The sequence below is a fragment of the Pseudopodoces humilis genome, chromosome 1 (genome assembly GCF_049639895.1).
Source record: "Pseudopodoces humilis isolate 2021_Gansu_Grassland_sample_001 chromosome 1, ASM4963989v1, whole genome shotgun sequence".
Taxonomy (NCBI): domain Eukaryota; kingdom Metazoa; phylum Chordata; class Aves; order Passeriformes; family Paridae; genus Pseudopodoces; species Pseudopodoces humilis.
The window spans coordinates 148,640,709-148,665,000 of NC_142200.1; the positions used below are offsets into that span (position 1 = coordinate 148,640,709).

The 24,292-nt window shown below is 41.7% G+C and overlaps 1 protein-coding gene across 1 annotated transcript; it reads left to right on the top strand.

Annotated features, from left to right (window-relative positions):
* The first annotated feature begins 4,270 nt into the window (after positions 1 to 4,270).
* AQP1 (aquaporin 1 (Colton blood group)) lies at positions 4,271 to 22,417 on the top strand. Its single transcript, XM_005527781.3, has 4 exons — positions 4,271 to 4,852; positions 18,566 to 18,730; positions 18,848 to 18,928; positions 20,423 to 22,417. The coding sequence occupies exons 1-4, from the start codon at positions 4,463 to 4,465 to the stop codon at positions 20,600 to 20,602; spliced, it is 816 nt and encodes a 271-aa protein (XP_005527838.1). The 5' UTR covers positions 4,271 to 4,462; the 3' UTR covers positions 20,603 to 22,417.
* The last annotated feature ends 1,875 nt before the right edge of the window (positions 22,418 to 24,292 follow it).

Below are 24,292 nucleotides of genomic sequence, written 5' to 3' on the forward strand. Positions count from 1 at the left end.
CTACTGACTGCCTCAATGAGGTGTTGACAGGTCAAGTCTCCCCAGAGATGCGGTTTCCCTACTTCTTGCTACCCCCTGCAAGTGGCACCTGTACAGTCCCCCCCTCCTCCCTCAAGTCTCTGACAACCCTGACAGCCAGGGTGGAGACTATATCAAAACCAAATTGGCTCGTCACACAGGGAACAAATGCAGCTGAGCAGCTCAGGGAGGAATTTTCATCAGCTGGCATATGGAGCACACGTGGGTGCTGAGATTGGCTGGTAGCAAATCCCCTGGAGAGGGGGAAGTGTGTAAAATATTCCATCTTCCCTGGATTTAGGAGCGTTAAGTCAGGGATTCAGTCTAAAGCCCCTCCCAGTTTGCTCGTACTGACAGGTGTTGGTTGTGATCAGGCAGCTCCTGCAGAGAAATTTCCAAGCATCTTTACCTTGACTCAATTCCCACCCTGTACTTTTTACATCAGCAGCATGGAGGGTTTCTGCTTCTTTCCAGGATTTGAGCCCAAGAAGCAGCCCCTGAGCATTAGTGCAAATCTGTTGATCTGTTGTTTGTAAATCTGTTGTTTGTTGTTTCACTCCACCTGTGAAACAAAAATTTTCTGCATATTTTTATTCTACCCATCAGTGCTCAATTCCTTCCCATTTCTCAGATGTTTTAGGCAGGATCCCCTGGCACTTCCCTGCTCCATGGCTTTGCTGTCCTCCATGGTGGTGAGAATGGTAATGGCTCAGAGGGGTGACAGTCCATGGGCAGAAGTGGGAATTTCTGTTTTTCTCTAAAACAGGGGGTGAAAAAGATTTCCTAGAACTGCTGCTCGCCTGCTAAAAGACTCATCTTCTTCTAGTGTAACTAATTCTTCTCAAGAGATGAGTAATTGTATTTTGCTGAAATTGCCCTGGTTCTTTCAATCATTTGACTGCTGGACTTACGTTCGTTCCTTCTGCCCTTAGACTTTGACTGTTCCTTCACCTATGAGGGAAATTCCCAGAGATTTCCTACTAGCCAAGACCAAATTTGAAGTCACTGAGATTTATTTCTTGTTCAAAAAACAGAAATCCTGAGCAATCTGGTGTGTGGGATCACAGAACAAAGCCTACCACTTCAACAAGAGCATTTGTCTTCTGAATGAAATGTGAAGGGACATTTGTGTTACAGCCCTCCAAATTCTGATTTGTTTCACACAAAAAACAGGGTCAGCCCTGAGATCTTGGCAATGAAAATCCCATTCCTGTGAGCTTGATTTTTCACTCAGCTGTCTCTAGTGTAACTAAATCAAAGAGAGATTGGGAATACTCTGGTCTAAATCATCTGTGAAGAAACACTCCTCAGCTAAGAATCTCTTTTTTCCTTCTTGTTCCCAACAGATCTGTTCTTGATTGCCTGTCCTAAACACTGACATAAGTTTGGCAGGCATCTCTGTTTCTAGAAAAATCCAAACCCTACCTTCAATTGTGGTGCATAAACTAAAACTATGCCCAGAAAAGCTGTCTGCACAAACCCCAGTTTAATCTGATATGCAGAAAATTGGATTTTGCCCTTTTTTGGGGCTTCTGGTGGTTCTGGGGTCTGAATGTACTTTGTTTATTTTACCAAGCACTGGGGTCTTTGCCATCAGCCTGAGTAACACGGGAGAGAGCTTGGTTTTTGGAAAAGTTGGGCACCAGTTAGATTGGTGTTGTGGTGGACATTTCTGAAGAAGTCCAACTGATGTGTGCTTTCTGTACTCACATTTTCTCCCCCCTTTTTCCTTATTACAATCACACCGTTGTATAATTTAATTTTTCCACAATTCCCTCTATTTGTGCAGAATATTTGTTTTTTTGTCGTCTTCTGTTTCCTCACTTGTTTTTTCTATGCACAGGAAAAGTCTGTCTCTTTTATTTGTGTGTATTCCCTGTTGTTTTGAGTTTATTTCAGATTCTTTTTTTTTCCTTTTCTGTCTGAATGACCATTTTGTTGAGTTACTGCAGCACCAAGTTCCAAAATATAAAAAGAGAGGTTGGTAACATTTATAAAAAGACAAATGAAGGATGAAAATGCGAGTTGACCAACGGGTTCAACACCAAGGTGGTGCCCAACCTGCTACTCTTGAGGTACATTTAATATTTCTGTTGTTCACATACAGGTCTGGCTTTCCTGGTCTTCTGTCTCTGGCACAGGCCAGTCAGGGATGCTGAGAGGAGACTGCAGAAAGCAGGGGAGCATTTTGCAATACTTCCCCAGTCTCTTTTCCCATCTTCTGAAAGTTTTTCTTGGAGGGGTTCTTCCTCACCTTATCAGTACTGGTACAGAGGGACTTGGTCATCCAGCTCCTAATTGTAGGAAGAGGTGAGTAAAGAGGGAGTTTCCTGTGGATTATCTGGGCAGCTCCATCCCACAGAGGCCAATCTGGGACACATGGAAACTCTTGCAAACTATTCACAGGGCTCTGCTGTCTCAGTTCCCTGAGGTGTGTGGTACATGCCCTGCCTGGGTCTTGGGCATCCTCTTGGAAGGACCAGGGAAGCTGATCCCTGAAGATCTTTGTCTCAGTGTTTGCAGTAAATAAGAAGTTCCACTGGACAGGATAGAACAAGAATCAGCTGTACCTTATATTAAAATTCCACTATGTTCCACTATTTGGCTAAATTTGGTTTTTGATTTGTCTGTCACGTGGTTCCTCATCAAAGTCCCACTGTAATTAGAGGGGTATACCCAGTAATTAATTTATTCTTTTTTCTTTGATTTTTCCTTCTTCACTGGTACAGTCCTGTTGTGTAAGAGTATCATAAAACAAAAAGGAAATAAAATTGGCTATGAAAAATCAAGAACATCTGATGCCTAGAAAGAATAAGAACTTGGGTATGTCAAGCTGCAGACATCTGGGATTTTATTTAAACTGTTTTGAGCTTTGTCACTGAATCATCTTTTGAAGACCAAATATATTTTAAAAACCCCCTTATTGGCTGTCTAATACTATCCAGGTGTGTATTTGATTTTTTCCTTCTCACTGACATATTGTCCAAATGAAAAAGCCACGAATTAATTTAACTACAATTCAGAAGATGTTACCAATGCATTAAAGAAAGAGGAGAAAAAAGAGGAGGCAGAGAAGAAGGCTGCTTTTAAAACACCCATCCTTCAAGAGTTGCACCTGGGGAATTACTTCCTGCCTCTGGAACAGATTTTCCTTGGTTTGAAGTCAGAGCAAAGCCCGGGATGTTCAGCTGCTGGAGCAGGCAGGGATCTGAGAGCACAGGGGTTAATCTGAGCCGTGTGTCCGAGCCCCGTGGAGATAAATCCAGGCACTGAGACCTTTTGCTCCGAGAGGCTCTGGCACTGCCAGGAGGTTCATTTTGTCTGCAAATCCAAGCATGTCATTTCCCTTCTCCCTTGCTCTCCCCTCTGTGTGTCTGGCCAGCCCTGAGGCTCAGTGGCAGCAGAGTCTCCTTGGCGACAGCCTGGACAGCTGAGCTGACCTTCAGCAGGGTGGTGAGAGATGGGCTTTCACTGCAGGATTAGGAAGCCCCCAAAATGCCTTTTTTCCTACCAGTCAGAAGGGGAAGGCTGGGGAAACCCCGAGACGCCTCCGTGCTTGGAAAAAGAAAAGTGAAGAAACGACATAAATTTAAAAAAATAAAAAAAAAAACCCACAATAAATCATCTTCAGCATCCAAATTGCATGCATTTAAAGCTTCCAGCTTAGCACAGTGTTATGGCAGATTTACACAGAGATTAAAAGTGATCCCTCACCAGTGATCAGCAGCTCGTGCGAGCTGTGTAAATCCAAGTGTGTCCGTACAGCCGCCAGACTTGGCATCCGAAACAGCTCCGAGCCCACAGAGCCAGCAGAAGGGACATTTCTACCTTTTTTTTTTACAAATGAAACAGAGCTACTGAAGCCTCTGGAGTGTGGATTGAGCTGTCAGTTTTATTTACTACTTTCAGCTGTTATCTGCTGCTGCCGCTGAAGCTGAGCGTGAATAACTTACCAGCCTGCACTGATAACTTTGCTTTCTGTTTCAGCTCCAGACAGAAATCCCATCAAAGCTTTCATTCCGATCCATGCGCTGAAAGATGACACAGGAGTTAAAGAAGTGAGGCTGAGATTCCTGGGGCTCTCCTAAAGATTTTTCCAAGAATTTTAAAAAGCCTCTTAAAAAACGGTGGCAGAGATCGAACGCTGTTAAGGGAGGGGAAAAGGAAAAAAAAAAAAAAAAAAAAGGAAGAAAAAAACTTTGGCAGGCAAACAGTGTCTTACATCAATCTAGCAGTCAGCATCTATGTAGATGTTCTTTCCTCCTTTTGTGCAACACCCCTTCCCTCCTACAGACCACCCAAAGCCCTATAAATAATCCAAGGACTGTATTTTTCCTCCAGATTTCTCTTCAGACCTCAAAGGAAAAATATCAGGCAAAGGAAAGGAGAGAGGGAGAAGGGAAAGTGAGGAGGGGAGAGAGAAAGAGAGAAAGAAAGAGGAAAGATGGCTAGTGAATTCAGGAAGAAAATGTTCTGGAGGGCAGTGGTGGCTGAGTTCCTGGCCATGAGCCTTTTTATTTTTATCAGCATTGGCTCGGCTCTGGGCTTCAACTTCCCCGTGGTGGGCAACAAAACATCAACGAGGTCTCAGGACAACGTGAAGGTTTCTCTGGCTTTTGGGTTATCCATCGCTACCATGGCTCAGAGCGTGGGCCACATCAGCGGGGCACACCTGAACCCGGCTGTCACCCTGGGGCTGCTGCTCAGCTGCCAGATCAGCATCTTCAAGGCACTCATGTACATCCTCGCCCAGTGCCTGGGGGCAGTGGTGGCCACAGCCATTCTCTCCGGAGTCACCTCTTCTCTGCCACAAAACTCCCTGGGGCTTAATGCTGTAAGTAGAAACTTTTAATTCCCCCTTTACTTTCTTTCTTTTTCGAGTAGAAATGTAGCACCTGTGATCTGCTAAGGATGTGGGGGTTCTGTTGCTGCTGGTGACCTCGGGCAGGCTGAGTGTTTATTGTAGCAGAGAATCCAGTCCTGACTGATAACCAGGATGTCATAGAGATGGTCATTCCTCCCCACCCTCATTTTGGAGCTTTAGGATATTCTGGTAGTGATCAGTTTTGCTTATGTTCAGTTTTGTACATCCAAGTTGCTGAAAGGAGGCATTTGATGCCAATTTAACACTGAAAGCACTGGCAGTTTTATGACCTTTGGTGGTTCTGAGGCTCTTTAAGGTGACATGCTGATTAATATACCAGTGTTGTTTTGGCTTCTGTGAGTGTGGTTCATTTTGAGTAATTAATGATCTGTGTATGCTGGTGACGGCTGCAATGAAAACCCACGGGAGCAGAGAGAGGTGTGCAGCAAGAGAAATCCCATCCCCAAAGGTGTGAGCAGTACCTGTTGCATTAGGCAGAGTGCTCAGATCCTGCCTGACAGAATCCCAGCTGCCCTTTCTGTGCAGTTCTGGGCAAAAATTAGACAAATCCTGAGTTCTCACATGTGAACTGGATGAAAATGTGCGGCAGCTACAGGTAACTGAGGTGCAGGTTCCAGCTCTCTCCCAGCCAGATGCTCACATCATGCTGCCTAAAAACTGCCTGGCCACAACTCCTCCTCCTCAAAATGTCATTTTGCTGTTGTTGTTGCAGCATAATAGGAGGAAAAAAAATGGATAAATACACTTTTAAACCTGAAATCATCCCACTGTCAGAGGCAGTCCCACAGCCAGTGCAGGACACACAGTGCTATAAATGGAAATTCCTTCTGGACACTTATTTGATCTCTTAAGAACAAGTATTTCACATATTTTCCTTGGCCCCTTTCTTGCACAATATTCCTGACTGCAGTTTGTAAATTGAGCTAATTTGAAATCTTCTGCCCATTTGAAGTCACAAGGGTATTTGGGACATAAAGCTGCAAATGCAATATCTCTTCTGAAATAACTTAGGCAAAAAAGCAATATGGTTTTGAATACTGTAATTTGACATTACAGTTAATTCAGAACATGTGTTAAGTTTTCAAAACAGAATAAGATCTGATATTAAGGTGATTCCTGGGCAGCTCAGCATCATCCACCCTCGTGTTACTCTGCGAATTGGCTGCTCACCTCCCTCTCTCCTGGTGCTTGCAGCTATTCCGTCCTGCCAGTGCTTTGGAAATTTTGATGGGTTAACTCAAAACATTTTGGGGAAGAAGAGCAAATAATTTTATTGACTCCAGAAGGCTCTGGCTGTGAGTGTGATACGTGATCTTTTCCTCTGAAACCACTGACAGAGGGAACAGCTCAACCACATGGGACAGGGTGTCCGCCCAAGTGGTTTCCTCGAGAGGTCCAACAGCCATTAAACACGGGAGGTCTGGTTTTGGTAGCACTTAAGCTTGGTTTTTCCCTTTTGCTTCCATAAAATCCTGATGACTGGTTTCTTCCTCTAACCAAAGCTCTAAACCTGGCCATTTGTGAAGCTCTTCTTGCCGCTCAGTCAGTAACTCCTCAAGCTATAAAGGCAAAACCAGGCAGGGTTAAATCTCCATCATATAAATTTTACAAATCCATCAGCAATTTCTGTGCAATTAAATAACAGAGAATGTTGTTTCTAAAAGCTCTGATCTCACTGTTTGTCATTGGAAAATACTCAGAGTTTTGTTTCTTTTTCTTTTGCATCCAGTTATAAATGTTCTGGCTGGAGGAGCAATGGGGAGACCCCACTGGGGATAGCCAGGGCAGCAGCTGTTCTGCTCCCTTGTGAGGAAGAACTAGAGAGGAAAGGAAAGCAAATTCATTCATTTCCCAGTGACAAGCCTGGAGTGGCTGGGGAGGGCTGAGGGGGACCTGGGTCTGAGCCCAAGGCATGGGGGAGCAGCAGCAGAGGGGCTGTGCTTGTGCAAAGCCGATCTCAACGGGGCACATCCTGAAACCACAGCACCCAGATGTCTCCTTCAGCAAAGAGCTGGCAAGGAGAAACCACAGAGGCACTTTTGTTGCTCTGGTTTTTAACCTGAGGACAAGGAGAGGAGGCTCAGAGCTGGCAGCCCTGCCAGCTGCTCTGTCTTCCAGCCCTTCTTGTGGATAACAAGGTGTGGGTTCCCTGCTCAGAAAAGGAATAGAAAGAGAGTGCTGCTTGTTTGACAAGGTTGGGAAGTGGGTCTGGATGTGGGTGGTTTGTCCTCTGTTCTGACCCTGCCGTGCTTTTGGAGAGGTGTTTTTTACAGGAAAAATGTGGTGGGGGCAGTGAAATGGAGTGAGTGCCCATCCAGTGCTCCCAGTGGATACTGGGTGGGGTTGCATTCCTGAACTCAGATTTCTCCTGCCTGGCTGCAGGTCCTGCACTGAGGGACCAAGCTGAGAACCCATTTCCACTGGCTCCTCCTAATCCACAGAGAATGAGAGAATCCCCTGTGGATTAGATCAAACTTTAGGTCTGTTGAGTTGCTTCCAGAGACAGCCAGCTCCTCTTTGCCACGCTGAGGCTCCAGGCTTGGAAGCCTCTGCTAAGTATCCAAAATTAAGTGGGACAAATACGTGTCTTGCTCATTGCACAAAGGGAAAAAAGGAAATACAATCAAATGAAGCACAAAACCCAGCCATGGACAGTACAAGGCTGAGGAGAAAGAAGGGAGGATGAAAATGCAGGATGTTCCTTTAACATGCTCACTATTAAGGTTTGGTTTACACTAAGACAAGCAAACCAGTCACACATTAGGATTTTGATCCAAAGTTTTCTTAAGTCAACAGATATATTTTTAGTTACTTTGGCTGGTCCCAAGTAAGACATTTTGGACAACACTCCGAGGCGTATTTAGATTACTGAATCCTTTTAAGACACTTAACTTCCAATATATTTTAGTAGTGGTGTGGGTTCCAAAGTAAAAACTTTGAGAATTGGAGAAGCTGGAAGAGGAGTGTGCAGTGTGTTTGCTCTTCTAAAAATTCAAATATTTTTCCTTACATCATCTTGTATCTTTTTTTGGAAGTTGAATTACTACACGTTACAAATTTCCATTAGGTAAACTGTAAGAATAGAGAATAGCAAATCCAAAATGTGCTCATCTGCCAGCAGAGCTGGCTATTGTCTGGTACGGACAGATCTGGTGTTTGGATAATGGAACAAACTACTCAGCACAGGCAGTTAATGACCAACAAAGAGCTCAAGCAGGAAAGAGGGGTGAGAGGAGACTTCTGTGCTGTAAAGTAACACAATATTTGCTGTTAAACAATGTTTGTCTGAAGAACTTTTATCCAACTTTTAAAAACATGCTCAGAAAATTTCTTTAACTCAGGTTATTTCATATTTTTCTGTCTATCTATCTATCTATCTATCTATCTATCTATCTATCTAATAACCTGAGCTAAATATCTTGGTATATATAAATAATTAGAATTTTGTGACAAATGTAGACACTGCTTCACAATTTTCACAATTTCATCGTTTTCTGTATTTTGGCATAGTGATGAGAGTGCCAGGAAATGTGTCCCCTAACTCTCTGAGCTATAATTTGGAAACTGTTTGAAAACTCTGCCTTTGAGTTTATGATGAAAGATATTTTTTTAAAAGTTATAAGTGGATCAAAAATTGCAGGCAAGAAAAACAGACCTGAAGGTAACATTGCTTGGGTAGATAAAGGGAAAAGAAAAACAACCAAGAAAAACAAATAGGAGGGCTTGGGTTTAGAAAACACCCAGTGGACTGATAAATGTTGTTTGTGTAAAGAGCCCTTTGGAAAAGCCAGAGGAGATCTGTGGTCAGTGGATTCAGAGGTCGTTTTAAGACAGGTGAATATTCATATGGATACTGTTCCTGGAGTATGGAGAGTTACTTGTTGCTGGAGCACCCTTTGAACGTCTGCTGTGTCTCTGCTGCTCCGTGGGGCTCCCCAGATCAGGAGCAGCTGTGACAGAGTTGGTGCAGACCAGGGTGTAATGTCCTTTGGGGATAATCACCCCATGTCCAGCTCTAGTTCTCAAAGCCAGGGAAAAAGGAGTCTTTGACTCCTCATACCAGGCCAGCATCTGCTGCTTTGAGACACCTTCCACCCTCACCAAAGGCACACCACAGAACCACAGGGTCATGGAATACTTTGGGTTGGAAGAGACCTTAAAGATCCAATCCTCTGCTATGGGCAGGGACAACTTCCACTATCCCAGGTTGCTCCAAGCCCCATCCAGCCTGGCTTTCAACACTTCCAGTGATGGGAATGAGTCCTCTTTCCATAACTACTCCCACTTGGATTGTGATCCAGCAGCAACAGAGCAACTTGGAACCTCAGTGCTGGAGATTTTTAGGGTTTTTTTCCTTTACTGTGTACACGTCCCCAGCTCCACACATATTGTGCTGCCTGGGGAGGATGAACAATTTCTTGTCTCCAGGAGAGTGGAGCATAGGATGTGGTAAAATATGTGGTTCCTTATCATCTGCAGATGATCTTATCTCTAGGGCATCCATGCAGGTGAATTTTCTCCCAGCAAATTTCCAATTTGCATTTCCAGTGCAAACATAACGTTGCACAAGCACTGGGAATTCCCTTTCGTGTAGTTGAGACCTGCCACACCTTTTAACGGTGTTTGTGGGTCAGCACTGAAGTGTTTATCCTGATATTCCCCACTGGATGTTTCCCATCCTTTAGAAACTTGTCTCAGAGGGGATTCCCCACGGTAATCACCACACTCCCCACATTTGGTCCACACGAGTGGCCTTCTCACCATGGGGAGCAGGACTTGCCTGGTTACCCTGGATGACTCAGTGTTTGCCTTGTGATTTCCCTGTCTCCTCGTGCCCGCGCCCTACGAGCCCGTTCTCCAGCCTCCAATTAAACAAAGCCGGCTCGAGTTGGAAGAACATCCAAAATAAACTGAGAGCTTGACAGTGTGAGGGGACAATTGAGTAAGTGATGCTGCTTTTCCTCTGAGTCACTGTGGAAAATTGCAGCTCCAGAGGTGCTGCTGGATGGATGAGACACGCAGCCGAGTTCCTGACCTTTAGCGCTTATTGAAAAATCCTTGGATGCTTTTTTTCCTTTCAATGCAGATTATATATCGTGCCTTTCTCAAGTCTAGGACAGTGAGCAGCTTCATTCTCCCTTTCTCTGCCCTCTGCTCTGCCTATTTTTCATCCAGTTTAGGCTTTTCCTGCCAACTTTGCCTCTGCTGGGACATCTGTGGGCTTGAGGACTCAAACCTTCACGAGGGACCAGGAGCTGCTGTATCTTTTAAAATGAGAAAAAATGGTTCCTGTACATGACATTGATCTGGGATTTTTATTTCTTAACAAAGACAATAGCTCATTGTTCACTGACAGCTTTTTTGCAGCAGAGGGCTTTTAAGGCTTGCCAGCATTGTACTGAGAGGCCCCAGGCAGGGCAGGTGGGACACAGGAAAGGCACCTGCTCAAAACTGGCCATGGTCTCGGCCACTTTTTAATGAGTTCACACAGTAGCAGCAGAAACATCTGGGCTGAGACATAAACCTGATGGTTATCACCCATCCCCCAGAGAATTTGGGGTTATGGCTCTAATCCTTATCTCAGATCTCGGAGCTTATTGTCTGATTTCCATTCCTATGAAGATTTGCTTAACGCCTCTCTAATAATAGAGCCATATCCCGGGATTTTGGCAGGGAGCACCGAGGGATGCAGCAGCACGGCATTCCTGGGACAAGGAGAGGCCCTGGGTGCTCATTCTCCTGCAGCCCAGTCCTTCTGTGCCAGAACAGAGGAGATCAAAGTGGGTTTTGTGCCAGTGGATCCAAAGATGACCATTTGGTAAATGCTCTGCAGGCTTCAAACTAAAGGTTCTCCTCATTTATTTCTACTTGGAAATGGTAGAAATCCCTGTCAGGGGTACAGAGGGGTGTTTAAAACAATGAGTTTCCATAGATCTAAAAGCATTTGGTAGATTAGTTAGTACTGTAATACAAATGAAGTCATGGTGGGATTTTCAGAGAATGATTTCTTCTGTTTGGTCAACTGTCAAACTAAGTAGGATTTAAGTAAAATTGATTTTATCACCACCTTTCCTGAGTGGTCGATAAACAGTTAAAATTGGTTTCCTTTCCACAGAGATCTCTGATTTTACCAAGTATATTTGGGTGTACTGTGTGTTATGTGTTTGCACACCCCAAATACACTCACACACCAGAGACAGATGGACAGAAAGATTCTTCAGATGAGATAAACCCAAATTTCAAATTTTAATTTAAACCAATTGGAAAGTTTATAAAAATACCTACTAGTAGGTGTGGGTTCTGAACCAAGATCTGACATGACAAGGACCACAGCCTGAGAACAAATGGAAATGTCCACAGCAAAAGAATGAACATTATGGATTAATTATAGTTAAATGGGTGCAATGGTAAAAAAAAAAAACAAACCAAAAAACTAGGCTTTTGTAGCAGGGCTTGTGGGTTTTAGCAGATAATGCAAACCTTCAGGGAGCTGAGAATAACATTTCTTTAATCAAAGAATCCTAAAAAAATATCACTATCTGGGCTGCATATTTTTTTTTCTGGATTGTTTTAAGTGAAGCATTTTTAAAGCAAGGATACCAAACCACCTCACAAGTACTAAAGGAAGAAAAGATAGCCCTTGAAAAATTTCCTGTTTGTCTCCAGAGGAAATGGCCTGTTTTCTTTAGGGCAGTAGTACATTTTTGCTTATTTGTCCATTCTCCAGCTTAATTGAGATAATTCAATAACAGAGGGGTCTTTACCTGGTACCACAATTGTCTCCTGGCGGTTTTTCTGGCCTGGCTGGGAACACTTTGAGCCATGAGTATTTATTAATGTGTAATTGATGGGAAAGTACTGATCTTCCTGGCATCCAGAGCCAGCGCTGGTGCTTGGCTGCTGCAGCTTCATTGAAGCTGAGGAGATCTGAGGCTGAGGCACAACATCAACCTGTTAAATCAAATATACAGGGCCTGATAGGCATCCTGGAGGAAACTATAAACAGCAGGAGGGCGAAAATGTGGCCTGAGAGCTCTGAAAGGCACAACTCATAGGCTAGAAAGGCATAAAGAATTCCTCTGTGTGCTTCCCTGGACACGTCCTGTGCATCCCCTCTCTAGGAACCGCGGGGAGGTGTCACAGAAAACTAAACTTTTCCAGGCTCTTGACTCTAATTCTGTGCCAAGTGGAGTCAATGAATGCTTTCAGAGCAGAAATGTGGCACATTTCCTCACACACACACACACAACTCCTCCTGAGGGCACTGATGGCTGCGTTTGGAATGGGTAAGGTCAGGTTTGGCCCCTTTTCCTTCCTTTGTAAGGACTTCCTTGATGAGCAAGGTGGAGAAATGAAGGAGCTGGAATTGTTCCCCCAATTCCTGAAATGCGTTGCACAGGCTCAGAGCTGCTTTTTAACCCCATGGAAATGCTGAATTTTCAATGCTGTGCATAAGGTTGACTCGTAAATTTTGAGAACTTCACAGGTTTGTTGGAGTTTGTCTAGAAATATAAAATTAATATTACTTTGGTGAAATTGTCAGTAACTATACTGTGAGGTTTGTGCAAATTCAGGTCTTACTCCATTAACAGGATAGAAAGAAAAATGCTATTTGGCTCAAAATTCAGATATGCCCAAAATTCCCCACTGAAATACTGTTTATTTCTAGGCTGGTAATGGAAGAAATAATAAACAGCTCTGTGGTATAAACGAGGGATTCAGCTATTACAGAAAACTAACTATTTGCTTAGGTTTAGCTAGGTAAAGAAAAAAAGTACAAAGCCTCACAATTCCTCATCCTCTGAATAGAAGTTGTTTATTTCTCAGCAGCAACATTTAACCAAAAAAAAAACAACAACTCCCAAGCAACTTTCCCAGAGGCACATCAAAAAGTAAAAGTGTAAGTAAAAAAATTGTCTGTCTCTGACCAGCTGTGCTAAATGCCAGTCCTGTAGAGGAACCAAGTTTTACTGCCTGTCTTGGTCTGACATACAAATTTTATGTGCTCTTGTTTAATATAATAATCATTCTCCCTTCTTTCTCTCCATGGCACTACGACACAAAGCCCTGGATAGTTTCTCCTCAGCCTGCAAAGAGGGTAGGAGGAGGGAGCTCAGCCTTATTCCTGGAGGGTGTCTGCTGCTTAAAGAACGGAAAATATGATTTCTGCTTTGGGAATTGAATGAGTCCCCTTTAGAGCTCCCAAGGCTGTATTTATAGCAAGGATAATCTAGCAGAGGACAATATGTTTTGTCCCCAGGTTCTGCTGAATGCTTCCATTGTTGATGTAGGATACGATCCAAAGCTAATTCATAAGCAGCTTTTGAGTGCTCCTGTCATATAATTTTAAGTGAAACTCTTCAGATCTTTGCCTGTCTCTCCTTGCTAAAGAAATGAGACTTTTGTACTCCCTGAATTCCTAATACTCCATTAATGGCTGTAGAAACATCCATGTCAGAGTGATACTGTTAAATAGCAAGGGTAGAAGTGAATAACTGTAGTTAAACAGCCAGGGATGAAGTCTCTGAATCAATTTTGACTATCACTCAAGGGACGGTTTATGGCCATGGAGATGTAGGACAGACTTCCAGGAGAATAAAGGTATGTTATCAATGCAGAAATCATCAAGTTTCATGGCAGAGCTGGAGCTGAAAGAGTGAGAAAAGTCAAACAAAATGACAGGCAAGATGATGGGATGTGGCTTGGAAAGAGGTAGGGAGATGAATTTCTGAGATTACATTTGTAGAACATCCCATTAAAGAACTTTGCCAGCCAAACACTTCAATGATAGCTAGTTGGCATTAAAAAGAATGATGAATATTTCAAAAGAGGGGATGGCAAAGAGAGAATGAACCATCTAAACCATGGTGAAGAGTATTCCTTATTTAGTAAAAGAAGGAAAGTCAAAGAAGGGAAATTTTCAGCCATAGGAAGAAAATTCTGCAAGACAGCAAGAATTTACTTGAATAAAATGCTAATTTCAAGAAAAATGTCTGCCATGGCAAAGAAAAGGTAATGATTTAGGTAGGATGGTAAGGACACGCAAGGAAGAGAAGTCCAAGCCATTAAAAATGCTGTGACTTAAATTTTCTCCCTCAAAACCACACCAGCAGGCAGGGCTTGCTCTGGTGTTTCATAAGAAAGGGGAAAGCTGAAAAACTCCCCTGCTGAAAAATGGACTTCTGCAATTACAGAGGCCTCTTTCTTTCTTTCTTTTTTTTTCTTTTTTTTTTTCTTTTTTCTTTTCTATTCTTTTTTCTTTCTTTTTCTGGAACAATGAGACTCTAATCTCTGTTATATGAAAGGAAGCTGGGTCCTGGAAGCTCCAATCCAGGGCTAAGTTTGTTGGATGAGAAGGAGCTCAGCACCACGTGATGGAACCACCTTGCATAACAAAGTGTCTTATCCATATAACGGGAAACAGGTTTGAACTTGATATACTTTCACTCGTAATGAGAAAAATATGAAGCCACTGGAGAAGTACACAGTGGGGTTTACCTTGGGCCCGTTTAATTTCCTGTCCCCGTTTCTCTTCCAAAGGCGGACAACTCATAAATATCCTGTCCTTACCAAAAAAAAAAACATAAAAAAATCTAAAGGAAAGAAAACATACCATTAATTTGCCCAAATTATTGCTGTGGGAGTCAGTCAGCTAAACATGGCACTTCTGGGAAACAAATTCCATCATTCCCATCTCCTGTCTGATGTTATGGAAGTGATGTGGCCACTGCCCATTTCCTAAGACATAAAGCAGGTGTTCCTTTCAGCTAACTCTCATGTTCATGTCTAGATAACACTTTTTGGGGTTTAACACTCCTCATTTGAACGTCTCTCGAGCCACTGTGCCTTCAGTGTTTCCTTAGTTTCCAAGCAGTTGCACTGGAGTTTTGTGAATAAGATGTGATTCTGTGCATTTACTGAATTACGGTAGATTTTTATTCCGTGACCTTATTCAGATTCATAGTGAACTGAGGGAAAAAATTATTAATCATGGGATCATTGGGACAGGAAATGGAGGGATTCAGCTCACAGAAGGGGTGTCTACATGTTCTGCTCCTTGTCTGGGAGCTGTGACAGTCGAGGGGGGATTTTCTCACTGCAAGCTGGCGCAGCCAAGACTGATTCAGCTGATCAAATGTGTCCACAGACAACTCTCACATCTTGCCAATGATTCAGCCCATTTCTTATGTGTGTTTCTGGTGCTTCTTCTGTCAAAGCACTGACTTAGAAATGAAGTTTGGTGGAATTATTCATGTGAACAAAAAAGGGAAAGAAGTCTGTGTAGAAAAAGACATTGCAGTGTGGGTACAGGTCATTGGAAAGGGTTCTCTTCACCCCAGTACTGCACTAGAAGTGGCTGTGTCTTGCTTCAAAGCATTATTTTGTCTATTTAGAGACCAGAGATATTGCTCACCTTGTGTTCTGGGTATTCTCAGTAGCAGAATGGCAGATGTTAAGAACAGCTGTTGATTTTTAGTCTCTAATGTGGCCTCTAATGTGTGGAACTGCTTCCTACTAAATTCAGATTAAGCTCCTGAAGCTTCTGGAGTCTCGTATTCTAAAAAATATTCCACAAAGTTTCAAGCTTTCCTTAAAAACCTGAATAACATACAGAAAATACAAGCAAAGGATGACAAACTCATGTTGGTTGTGTCTCCCAGGTTCTGTCAAGACCTTAAACCAGCAGATTCAGAAGGTGCAAAATGTTATCTGGGTTTGCAAATCCTCTGTGAATAAGGTCAATAAATATAAATATGCACATGTACATGTACATTTTAACTTGGCACAAGGGGATGTGCCTTCCTATTCCCTTTCTAAAGCTTTTCTGGGGTGTACTTGGGATGGTGAACCCTGGTGCTGTTCCATGTGTACCATGGATGGTCCAGGCTGCTGCTGCAGGGATAATTTAGCTCTGATAAGGTGGCAAATAAATACTCTGTTATCCTACACTTCCACACTGCAGGCTCCAGCAAAGCAGGACATCCAAGGTTTGCCTGGGTTTGCCCTGTTTTGGAATATGGCCCAGAGTCCTTGCTCTCACAGTGGAACCTTAATGCTTCTGGCAGGCTGTGTAAAATTACCCAGCTGGAGGAAAGCAAAAGGTTTCCTATGACATTTCCAGGTTTTCTTTGATTCCACACAGCCCATCAATAAGTGTTGATTAGCAGGGAGAATGACCTCAAGTCACGTCAGCTGTAGGATGTGTTTTTCCTGGAGGGAAAGGAAGAATATGATTTCCGTCTCTTGAAGATAAGGATTATTACAGGTTTTTAAAGAATAATTTTGCTTTTATTTTTTTTTTTTTATAGAGGTCCTTCAAGTGAAGGGAAAGCCCAATGTCTGGCCAGTGTTTAAACTTTTGAAATGTCAAGGTTTTGTCCACTGCTAACATTGATGTGTCAGACCTCAGCTCTGGGTTCTCTGGGGCTGCATTATGATAGAAAAGAATTTGGTTTCTTATCTGTTTTTGGGCATGCGCACATCAGCCACATATTTGTTAAGACACCAGGATTTTAGCTTTGTCCAATTTGCCTTCCAAATGTAAGAGAAGATTTTCCAGAGGGTATATAGTCCAGATTCTTAAATTGGTTTTGATACAAGGAAATACGCTGTAAGCCTAATTTGTTGAGAGACATAAAATCCCACTGTCTCTACAGTGAAAAAAAAAAGTGTATATTTTGCTTCTTTTAAAAATACATTAATTACTTTTACAAAAGAAATAGGATATTAATTCAGAGGTATCAAGCAGGAATTTCTGGATCCTGCAATTTTCACTGCATCTCAAATGGATGCGTTTATGTCAGACTCATACTTCTCACATGTAAGTTCTGATAATGATGAAGGCTTCATTAATGGATTTCAGTTTTTACTCCATGGATGCTGAAGGAACCAAAACACTCATCCTTTCAATCAGAATTCCCTTCTATTTGTGGACAGAGTACATCCAGCTCAGAGGATATTGCTCCTTCATGTTAAAGAACAATTTATAAAAATACATTATTAGTGTTTCAGATTAGCCAGATTTAAAAGTAAGATTTATGCTGAGGAAAGACTCAGGTGACTTTTTATTTCATTGCTTAGGAATTTGATATTAGATTTCGTTAAAGAGAAGAAACAAGAAATGTGAACAGCACCTGTGGAAAGTGAAAGAGTTCAGTTAACCATCTTTAAGTGTTAAAGTTTTTCAAGTACTAGCTTTGGGGAAATTAGGGCATAAACCACAAAACCAGATTAATAGCTGGATTTCCCATGGTTTCATTGTTCTGGACAGGTCACAATAACATGTAATTATGTTTTTTGTTATGTATGACCCAGCAGTTTTTAATGCAGAGGCTCTGACAGACGTGATAACCTACTGATAGCACAGATGAATATAAGTTTTGCAGAGTTTGCTTCCTATTCTGAGTCACATTCTCAGTTCTCTGGCCTGTGGCCAAGCTCATGTTTCATCCCATCCATGCAAGTGAGCTATTTCTGCTTAACATAAAATTATTCAGCTCAAGACTTGCCTTGCCTTAATGAAGACACCATTGCATACAGCAAAATTAAAAGCAGAACTCAAAACTTGTTATAACATCAAATGCTTTACCTCCATGGTTTCTTGTTAGGCACATGTTTTTAGCAGTACTCCTGAAATATGACAGCATATCTGCTCTGTAATGTCCATTTATGGGAATCACCATGGTTTCAATATGTTCTACAGCATTTACAAGAGACTCTACTGATTTCATGCCTAATAATACAATTGGAATATTTATCTCTGACAGTTTGAGCTTTTCTAGATAATCTAATTCAGTAGAAAATTGAAGCACTCCCATCAGCCCCTTGGGATTCCTCAGCTGGGGACTTTCTTTATGTATCCCAAATATGTTAAATGAGATTCAGTCTAAGTCTAGGACAGCAAAAAGTAGTTTACCTGTGAGTTAGGTGTCTAAGCTCTTTGTAGTCAAATGATATATATAAAAAAAATAAATTACAGAGCTTTCAAATGTTCCACTTCATTTCATCAGGTGAATGGATCTTGTCTCCACTGACTACACCATTATCTTTGCAAATTAGAGATAGGTTGACTAAATATTAATATCTAAATAGTTTTTACATACTTGTGGTGTTCTATCACATCTACCAGTCCCACATGAAGTCTGTGGGAATCTCAGGGTATTTCCTGTGGCATTAGAGGCAGATTTTCAGGCAATTAATTCAAAGTATATGTGGAATATTTATATTTTAATATTAATGTGTAAATCCCTGAAGCAATGAGTGACTGTCCTAAGGCACCACAGTTCACTTCAGTAAAAGTAAACTCTGCTGAGGGTGACTTTCTGGCTGATTTGTTTCTCACATGTAGGTCAGTTACACTCTCATTGTGCCCAGTGGCTGAGACATCACTTTGGCTGAATTGTGAACCAACCACATTGGATCAAAAAAAGCTTCTTATGCCTAGGCTTGACTACAGCAGGGAGTGTTTCAAAAATAAGTTCTCAACAATTTTTTCTATTCCTTCCTATTTTTTCCCCTGTTAAGCAAAAGGAACCCCAGGAGAGAAATGGATGTGCAGGCCTGCATTTTCATATCGAGGAAATAGACACCGCAGAGCTTTGTTACACTGGTTGAAGTCATGCAGGAATATGAGATAACATTTTTCTTCTCACCTCCATGCAGCTTTCAGAGGGAATCAATGCAGGCCAAGGGCTGGGAATTGAAATCATTGCCACCTTCCAGCTGGTGCTGTGTGTTCTGGCCACCACAGACCGGAGAAGGAACGACGTCTCGGGGTCGGCACCTTTGGCCATTGGTCTCTCTGTTGCCTTGGGACATCTTCTCGCTGTAAGTTTTAGCCCTCAGAGGTTAAATCTGCCCAACTCAGGGTGGGCCAGTGAAGGCAGGGAGATGATGGGCAAGCTTCATCTGTGCCTCACCTCTGGTTCTCTTTCCACCTCCCAGATTGATTACACCGGCTGTGGAATTAACCCAGCCAGATCTTTCGGCTCAGCGCTCATTGCCAACAACTTTGAAAATCACTGGGTAAGTTGAGTAAACTTGTTTAACTCACGAGAGGCTCTGAAAACACATGACCTACAAGATCAGAAACTTTTCAACACGTATCATTAAGACCAAGTCAGAGAGGTGGCATTTCCATTTGATTTAACAAAAAATATTCTGCTTTCAATCCTGACCAGCCTCAGGCAAACAAAAAGTCCTCAGGCTCATTCAGCCTCTGCACTCAAAGCAATACAGTAGATTTTCTTTGGTTATTCCCCTTTATATTTATTTATTTAAAACATTTTAATTGTTGAAGCCTTATTACACAGAATGCTGTATTGTGTATTTATTGTTTAAACTGAGTTTGTAAAGTCCTTCTGCTTAATCTGGTAAAACTCAATTTAGAAAGATTCTTAAGCACGTTTATAAGCTGAAATGGATCATCCAATACTTAAGAGCTAATAAAATGTTCAGGATCTTACAGATGAGTGTCTGCTTATCTGTTTTCAAGGATAAGAGCTCTGGAAACACAAAAAATTTTAGATTATTCCTTGTGTTAGATGTAGTTAAAGCGAGGTTCTTCACAAAAATTTACTTATTTTGCCAAAGCTCAATAAAGAAGGCTGGTATAAAGTTGTAAATGAGCATGTGTTCTTGAATATATAAATGGGGCTTGTTCCAAATCTCCTACTTACAATTTTGGCAGCCCGTTGCATAGGAACAGGTGGAAATTTAGTGGTAATACAGTGGGGTTGTGAAAATTTTGGATACGGATTCCATTTTAACCTAAAGAGTAAAACTTAGTAAGAGGACACTGGGGAAATTTTGGTGGTGTCTACCACTTGAACATTATTATTAGGACAGTAAAGGGAAGTAACTAAGTGAAGACTTAATATTTTCAAAATTTAATAGGAAAATTATTATCCTTTGTAGAGACAGAAGAAGATAGAGGTAGTAATTTGTGTTAAACTACTGATATTGCTGAATAAAAGAGTTTTTAGACTCAGTAGTGCTTTGACCCCGCAAAGTCTTCAATATCTTCTGTTATTTCTAACAAAATCAACTTGTCTACTAAAATCCTTTTATTACCTCTCCTTCTAAATTTTAATATTCTTTAGTGGTTAGGCCACTTCAATCACAGCAATTTCACCAGCTAAGCAGCATCCAGTGGCAAATTAGGCCCCCAATTAGGTGCTCATTAAGCATTACTTTCAAATTCACCTATCACTGGAATTTAATAGGAGAATGGAAATTAGTGCCCTGTTGTTTTAGAAATTATGCTCCCCTGCAAGTCTATCTGGAGTAGCAGAGATGTTTGAGCAGTAGGTAACTGATTTTAAATATCACAACTTGACAACACAGTCACAGTTCTTCGCCTCTGGTCTATCACCAATTCATGGCGACAAATCCCTGTTTTTATGCCATGTGGTTAAGTAAACATTCAAGGTGGATAGGCTGCAAATTTCACAGTGAGAATCCTCAGAGGAGTTTCAAATGCAGAAATACCTGATGCACTGATTTGGATTTATATTCCAGATTTTCTGGGTTGGCCCAATCATTGGAGGAGCAAGTGCTGCCCTGATTTACGACTTCATCCTGGCGCCCAGAACCAGCGACCTCACCGACCGCATGAAGGTGTGGACCAGTGGCCAAGTAGAAGAGTATGACCTGGAAGGGGATGATATGAACTCCCGAGTTGAAATGAAGCCAAAATAAAGAAGAGCATGGAGAGAGGGGAGAAAAAATTAAAAAAAAGCAGAAAACAAAAAAGCAGCACATTGGTTTCCGAAGATTTTATCAGTGTTATAGACTCTTTGTAAACCAGCAAGCAGTACTTTGGTATTTTTAATTCAATACAGTTTTCCTTTTATTTTTTTTTTTTTTTGTCCCCCAATCCTAATAGTGTTTTTTATATCTGGGGTTTTTCAATTACAGAGTCTTTAGGTTGATAAGTCATGACCTAAATAAATTGGGGTGCAGTTTATTTAGGTCGCCTTTGCATGACATAAATAAAATGGGCTGGAGTTGAACCCAATGTCCTGGGTTAACCCTAAACCAAGACACTCCTCCATTGGTACCACCCAATTTTGAGTTGTTTTTAGCATGGGGGGTTCTTCCTCTACATCACTCAGTAATGATAAGCAGTTCCAATGACCAGTTTGTTTCCTGAAAGAATCGATATTGAGGACAGAGAACCATCTGTACCAGTAACAGAGGCCTTACTCCTGTAAAAACGGTATTTATACAAACATGCAAGGCTGGCATCTAATGCCAACAATGAATGGGAAAAAAAACCAGTCTCAAATCAGTGTCCAAAAGCATCTTTTGGAATGAAAGGTTACTAAAGATTAGTTGCTAGGTAAAATTAACCATAATTTCCCAAGTGATCTATCATCTTTGAAAAAAAGGTCCAGAAAAGTTAGGCAGGGTAAGAATTTCCAGAGTCACAGGATCTTTCAGATTTTCTAGTGTTTCATTCTCCCTGAACCTGCATCCAGCTGCTTGTGAGGGGAGAGTATATGTGACCAAAAAAAAAATATAGATATATTTCCCCCTGGGAAGTAATAACTAGAATTCAAATTGGAGAGTAGCAACAACGATGACAACAGGAGCGACGTGGTGCCAATGTGTAAACAGGATCTGATGGTTCCTGTGGCTACTCTGCTTTTGTTCACCTTGTGTAATCTATCTGGTGATTTTAAGCAAAACAAGGAGGAAAGAAATCCCCTTTCTCTCTGACCCCATTCCAACAGCCAGCACTGTGGCATTCAGGGACCACAAACAGATGTACACACGGTATATTTTCTAATGAGGGGCAAATACATACCTGTAAGTCCATTTTGGGGGTGGTTGCTTTGTTTTTATATATATATATATATATAAATGTTTATATATATGTTTTATACAGAAAGCCTAGTGTACTGTTTTGTAAGAAAATAAGAGCATAAAGACAAGTGGAAAGAATTGCAGCAGTGCTTAGCGAAATAAGCAACACTGGAAACGAGAAAGAAAATTAACACTCTAAATGACATGGAAGATTATTTCCTGTTTAAATTTGTGTGTGTGTGTGCTACTTATGATTTCCTGAGTAACCCAAAGCATTACCTGGTCTTACCTACTAACTATAGAATATAGTTAAAGCAGATCCATGCTGAAATACTTGTTCTGCACTAAACAGTTTTCCATAAAAAACGAGGCCCAGAGGAACTGACAGAAAATCAGCACATTCCAGCATTCAGCAAAACCCCCCAGAGGTAATGGGATGGATTCTCCTCTCTGAGAGACAGTGTGGGATTGGGAGGTGAGGTAGGATTGGCATAGGAATCTGTATGGGTTGGATCATTCCATCTACTTGAGTAGATTGTCAAAGAAAAAAGAATAAAAATGAAAATCACCAGCAAAATAAAGCAGAATATATTTTATCTTTCTTGTCTACATTTGGTGTGCTATCCCATGTATTGCCAATGTACATAGAGCATGATTGGATTTTGGGGTGGTTTAAAAATAAACAAAATCAGATGTGCTAACATATGAACTTCTCATGATTCTTAATTTTTAATTTCCCATGTAATGTAATTTAATTTTCTACACCATTTTTCAGGTGTCTGCCTGTAAGACTGAGCCAATTTCTGCTTTTCCATTCTTCACTTGGTGCTGCCCATTATGGAAAGGAATGTTCTTTGTTTTCATGGCAGGCAAAGCAGACCTTCACTGAACTCTTCCAAATTATACTTAGAAATGAAGCAGAGTACCAGGATCTTGTTCCCACTTTCTAGAATATCTTTCCCATTTTATCTGCTATTATCCCAGCGCCTCCATGGACTCCCAATTAACCCTTTTTTTGCCTTACAGGGTCTCTGAGCCAGAGAGAGATCCAGAACAGTTGCAGAACTCACCTGCAGTAAATAGTTTGTTTTGACAAAGAGTTAATGGTGCAGAGAATGGGAGACTCACAATTTGTTCCTTGGTCTATGCCTTGCAAAGAGCTTGGCTTATTCTTTTATGCTTCAAAGTTCAAAACTGAGAAGACAAAAACCACTCTCTTTCCATTTGGGTTATGATAGGGCTGCACCATATTAGCTGCTATAGCTTATGATCACCAAAATAGTAAATAAGATTTAAGACGTACAATAATTGTTTCACTAGTGAAGAAACACAACAAACATAAAAAACAAATCAAAGTAAACAAAGTGTGATTTGTTGGTGTATTTTGTAGAATCATAGAATCATTGAAAGTTTTGTGTTGGAAGGGACTTTAAAGATCACCTAATTCCAATCCCCTGCTGTGGGTAGAGACTATTTCCACTAGACCTTGCATTCACAGTGATAATGCTTAAATAATTTATAGTAAAGCTCTTAAGAAAATTAAATTATAAAAAAAAAAGTTTTTAAGGTGAATTCCAGGCTTAAACCCTTCCATTCTTCTAAAAGAAGGAGTGGTATATTCTAAAGTGCTTTTGTAGCACTTAGACCCTGAACTGAGAGCAGGGATTCAGGCCATGGCTGCTAATGGTGCTCCCATTCCTGGCACAAATGGTTTTGCTTTGTGCTAGACAAGCACCCTTCAAAGTTATCATCAGCTCATTAAAATAGTTGAAACTTACCCAGCAAAGGAATTAAAGGCATGAAGCAGCAAGTATCGAAACCCGCTAACAAGTGTCAAGTGGGCAAATGTGATCACCCAGAAACTCAAGAAAATGTCCCTGACAAAATAAGCCTGGGACATGCTTGTTCAAACAGCTCCTGGAGAGCTCCTGATCCATGGGCTAACGGGGGCTGTCTGTGCCCTGGTTCTGATTCCCTGGGCACAAACCTCTGTATTTATCACACATTATAACAGGAAAAGGCTACAGAACCCTGGAATGGTTTGGATTGGAAGGGAACTTAAACATCATCTAGTTCCAAACCCTAGGAACACCTGGGGACTCCTTCCATTACCCCAGGCTGCTCCAGTCTCCATCCAGGCTGGCCTTGAACACTTCCAGGGATGGGGCAGCCACAGATTCTCTGGGCACCCTGTGCCAGGGCCTCCCCACCCTCACAGGGAAGACGATAAAGGGTGGATGCTTCCCTAGATTATCCAGGAACCACCTACCATGGTCTCAGTCCCACGCCTCAGGTGCCCCCCAGCATCCCAAACACCTACACTCTCTGCACAGCAAAAAACACAAGGAAACATTCCCAAGCCCAGGAACACACAGTGCCTCTATGGGCCATCCCAAATCTCACCCATTTTTCCTGGGCAAAGCTGAGCAAAGCAAAGACGATCCAGTTTGCTTTTTCTGAGGGCAGGTTGCCATCCCAGGAGTGTGCAGGTGTTCCCACTCTGTGGTTTGCACAGGTGACAAAGCATCCTCTGCTTATTCCAACACAAGACAATTTACAAAATTTACAATTTACAATTCA

Coding starts and splice junctions, on each gene's coding strand:
- AQP1 (XM_005527781.3), top strand. CDS start 4,463: ATGGCTAGTGAATTCAGGAAGAAAATGTTCTGGAGGGCAGTGGTGGCT. Junction 4,853..18,565: donor ACTCCCTGGGGCTTAATGCT/GTAAGTAGAAAC, acceptor ACCTCCATGCAG/CTTTCAGAGGGAATCAATGC. Junction 18,731..18,847: donor CCTTGGGACATCTTCTCGCT/GTAAGTTTTAGC, acceptor TCCACCTCCCAG/ATTGATTACACCGGCTGTGG.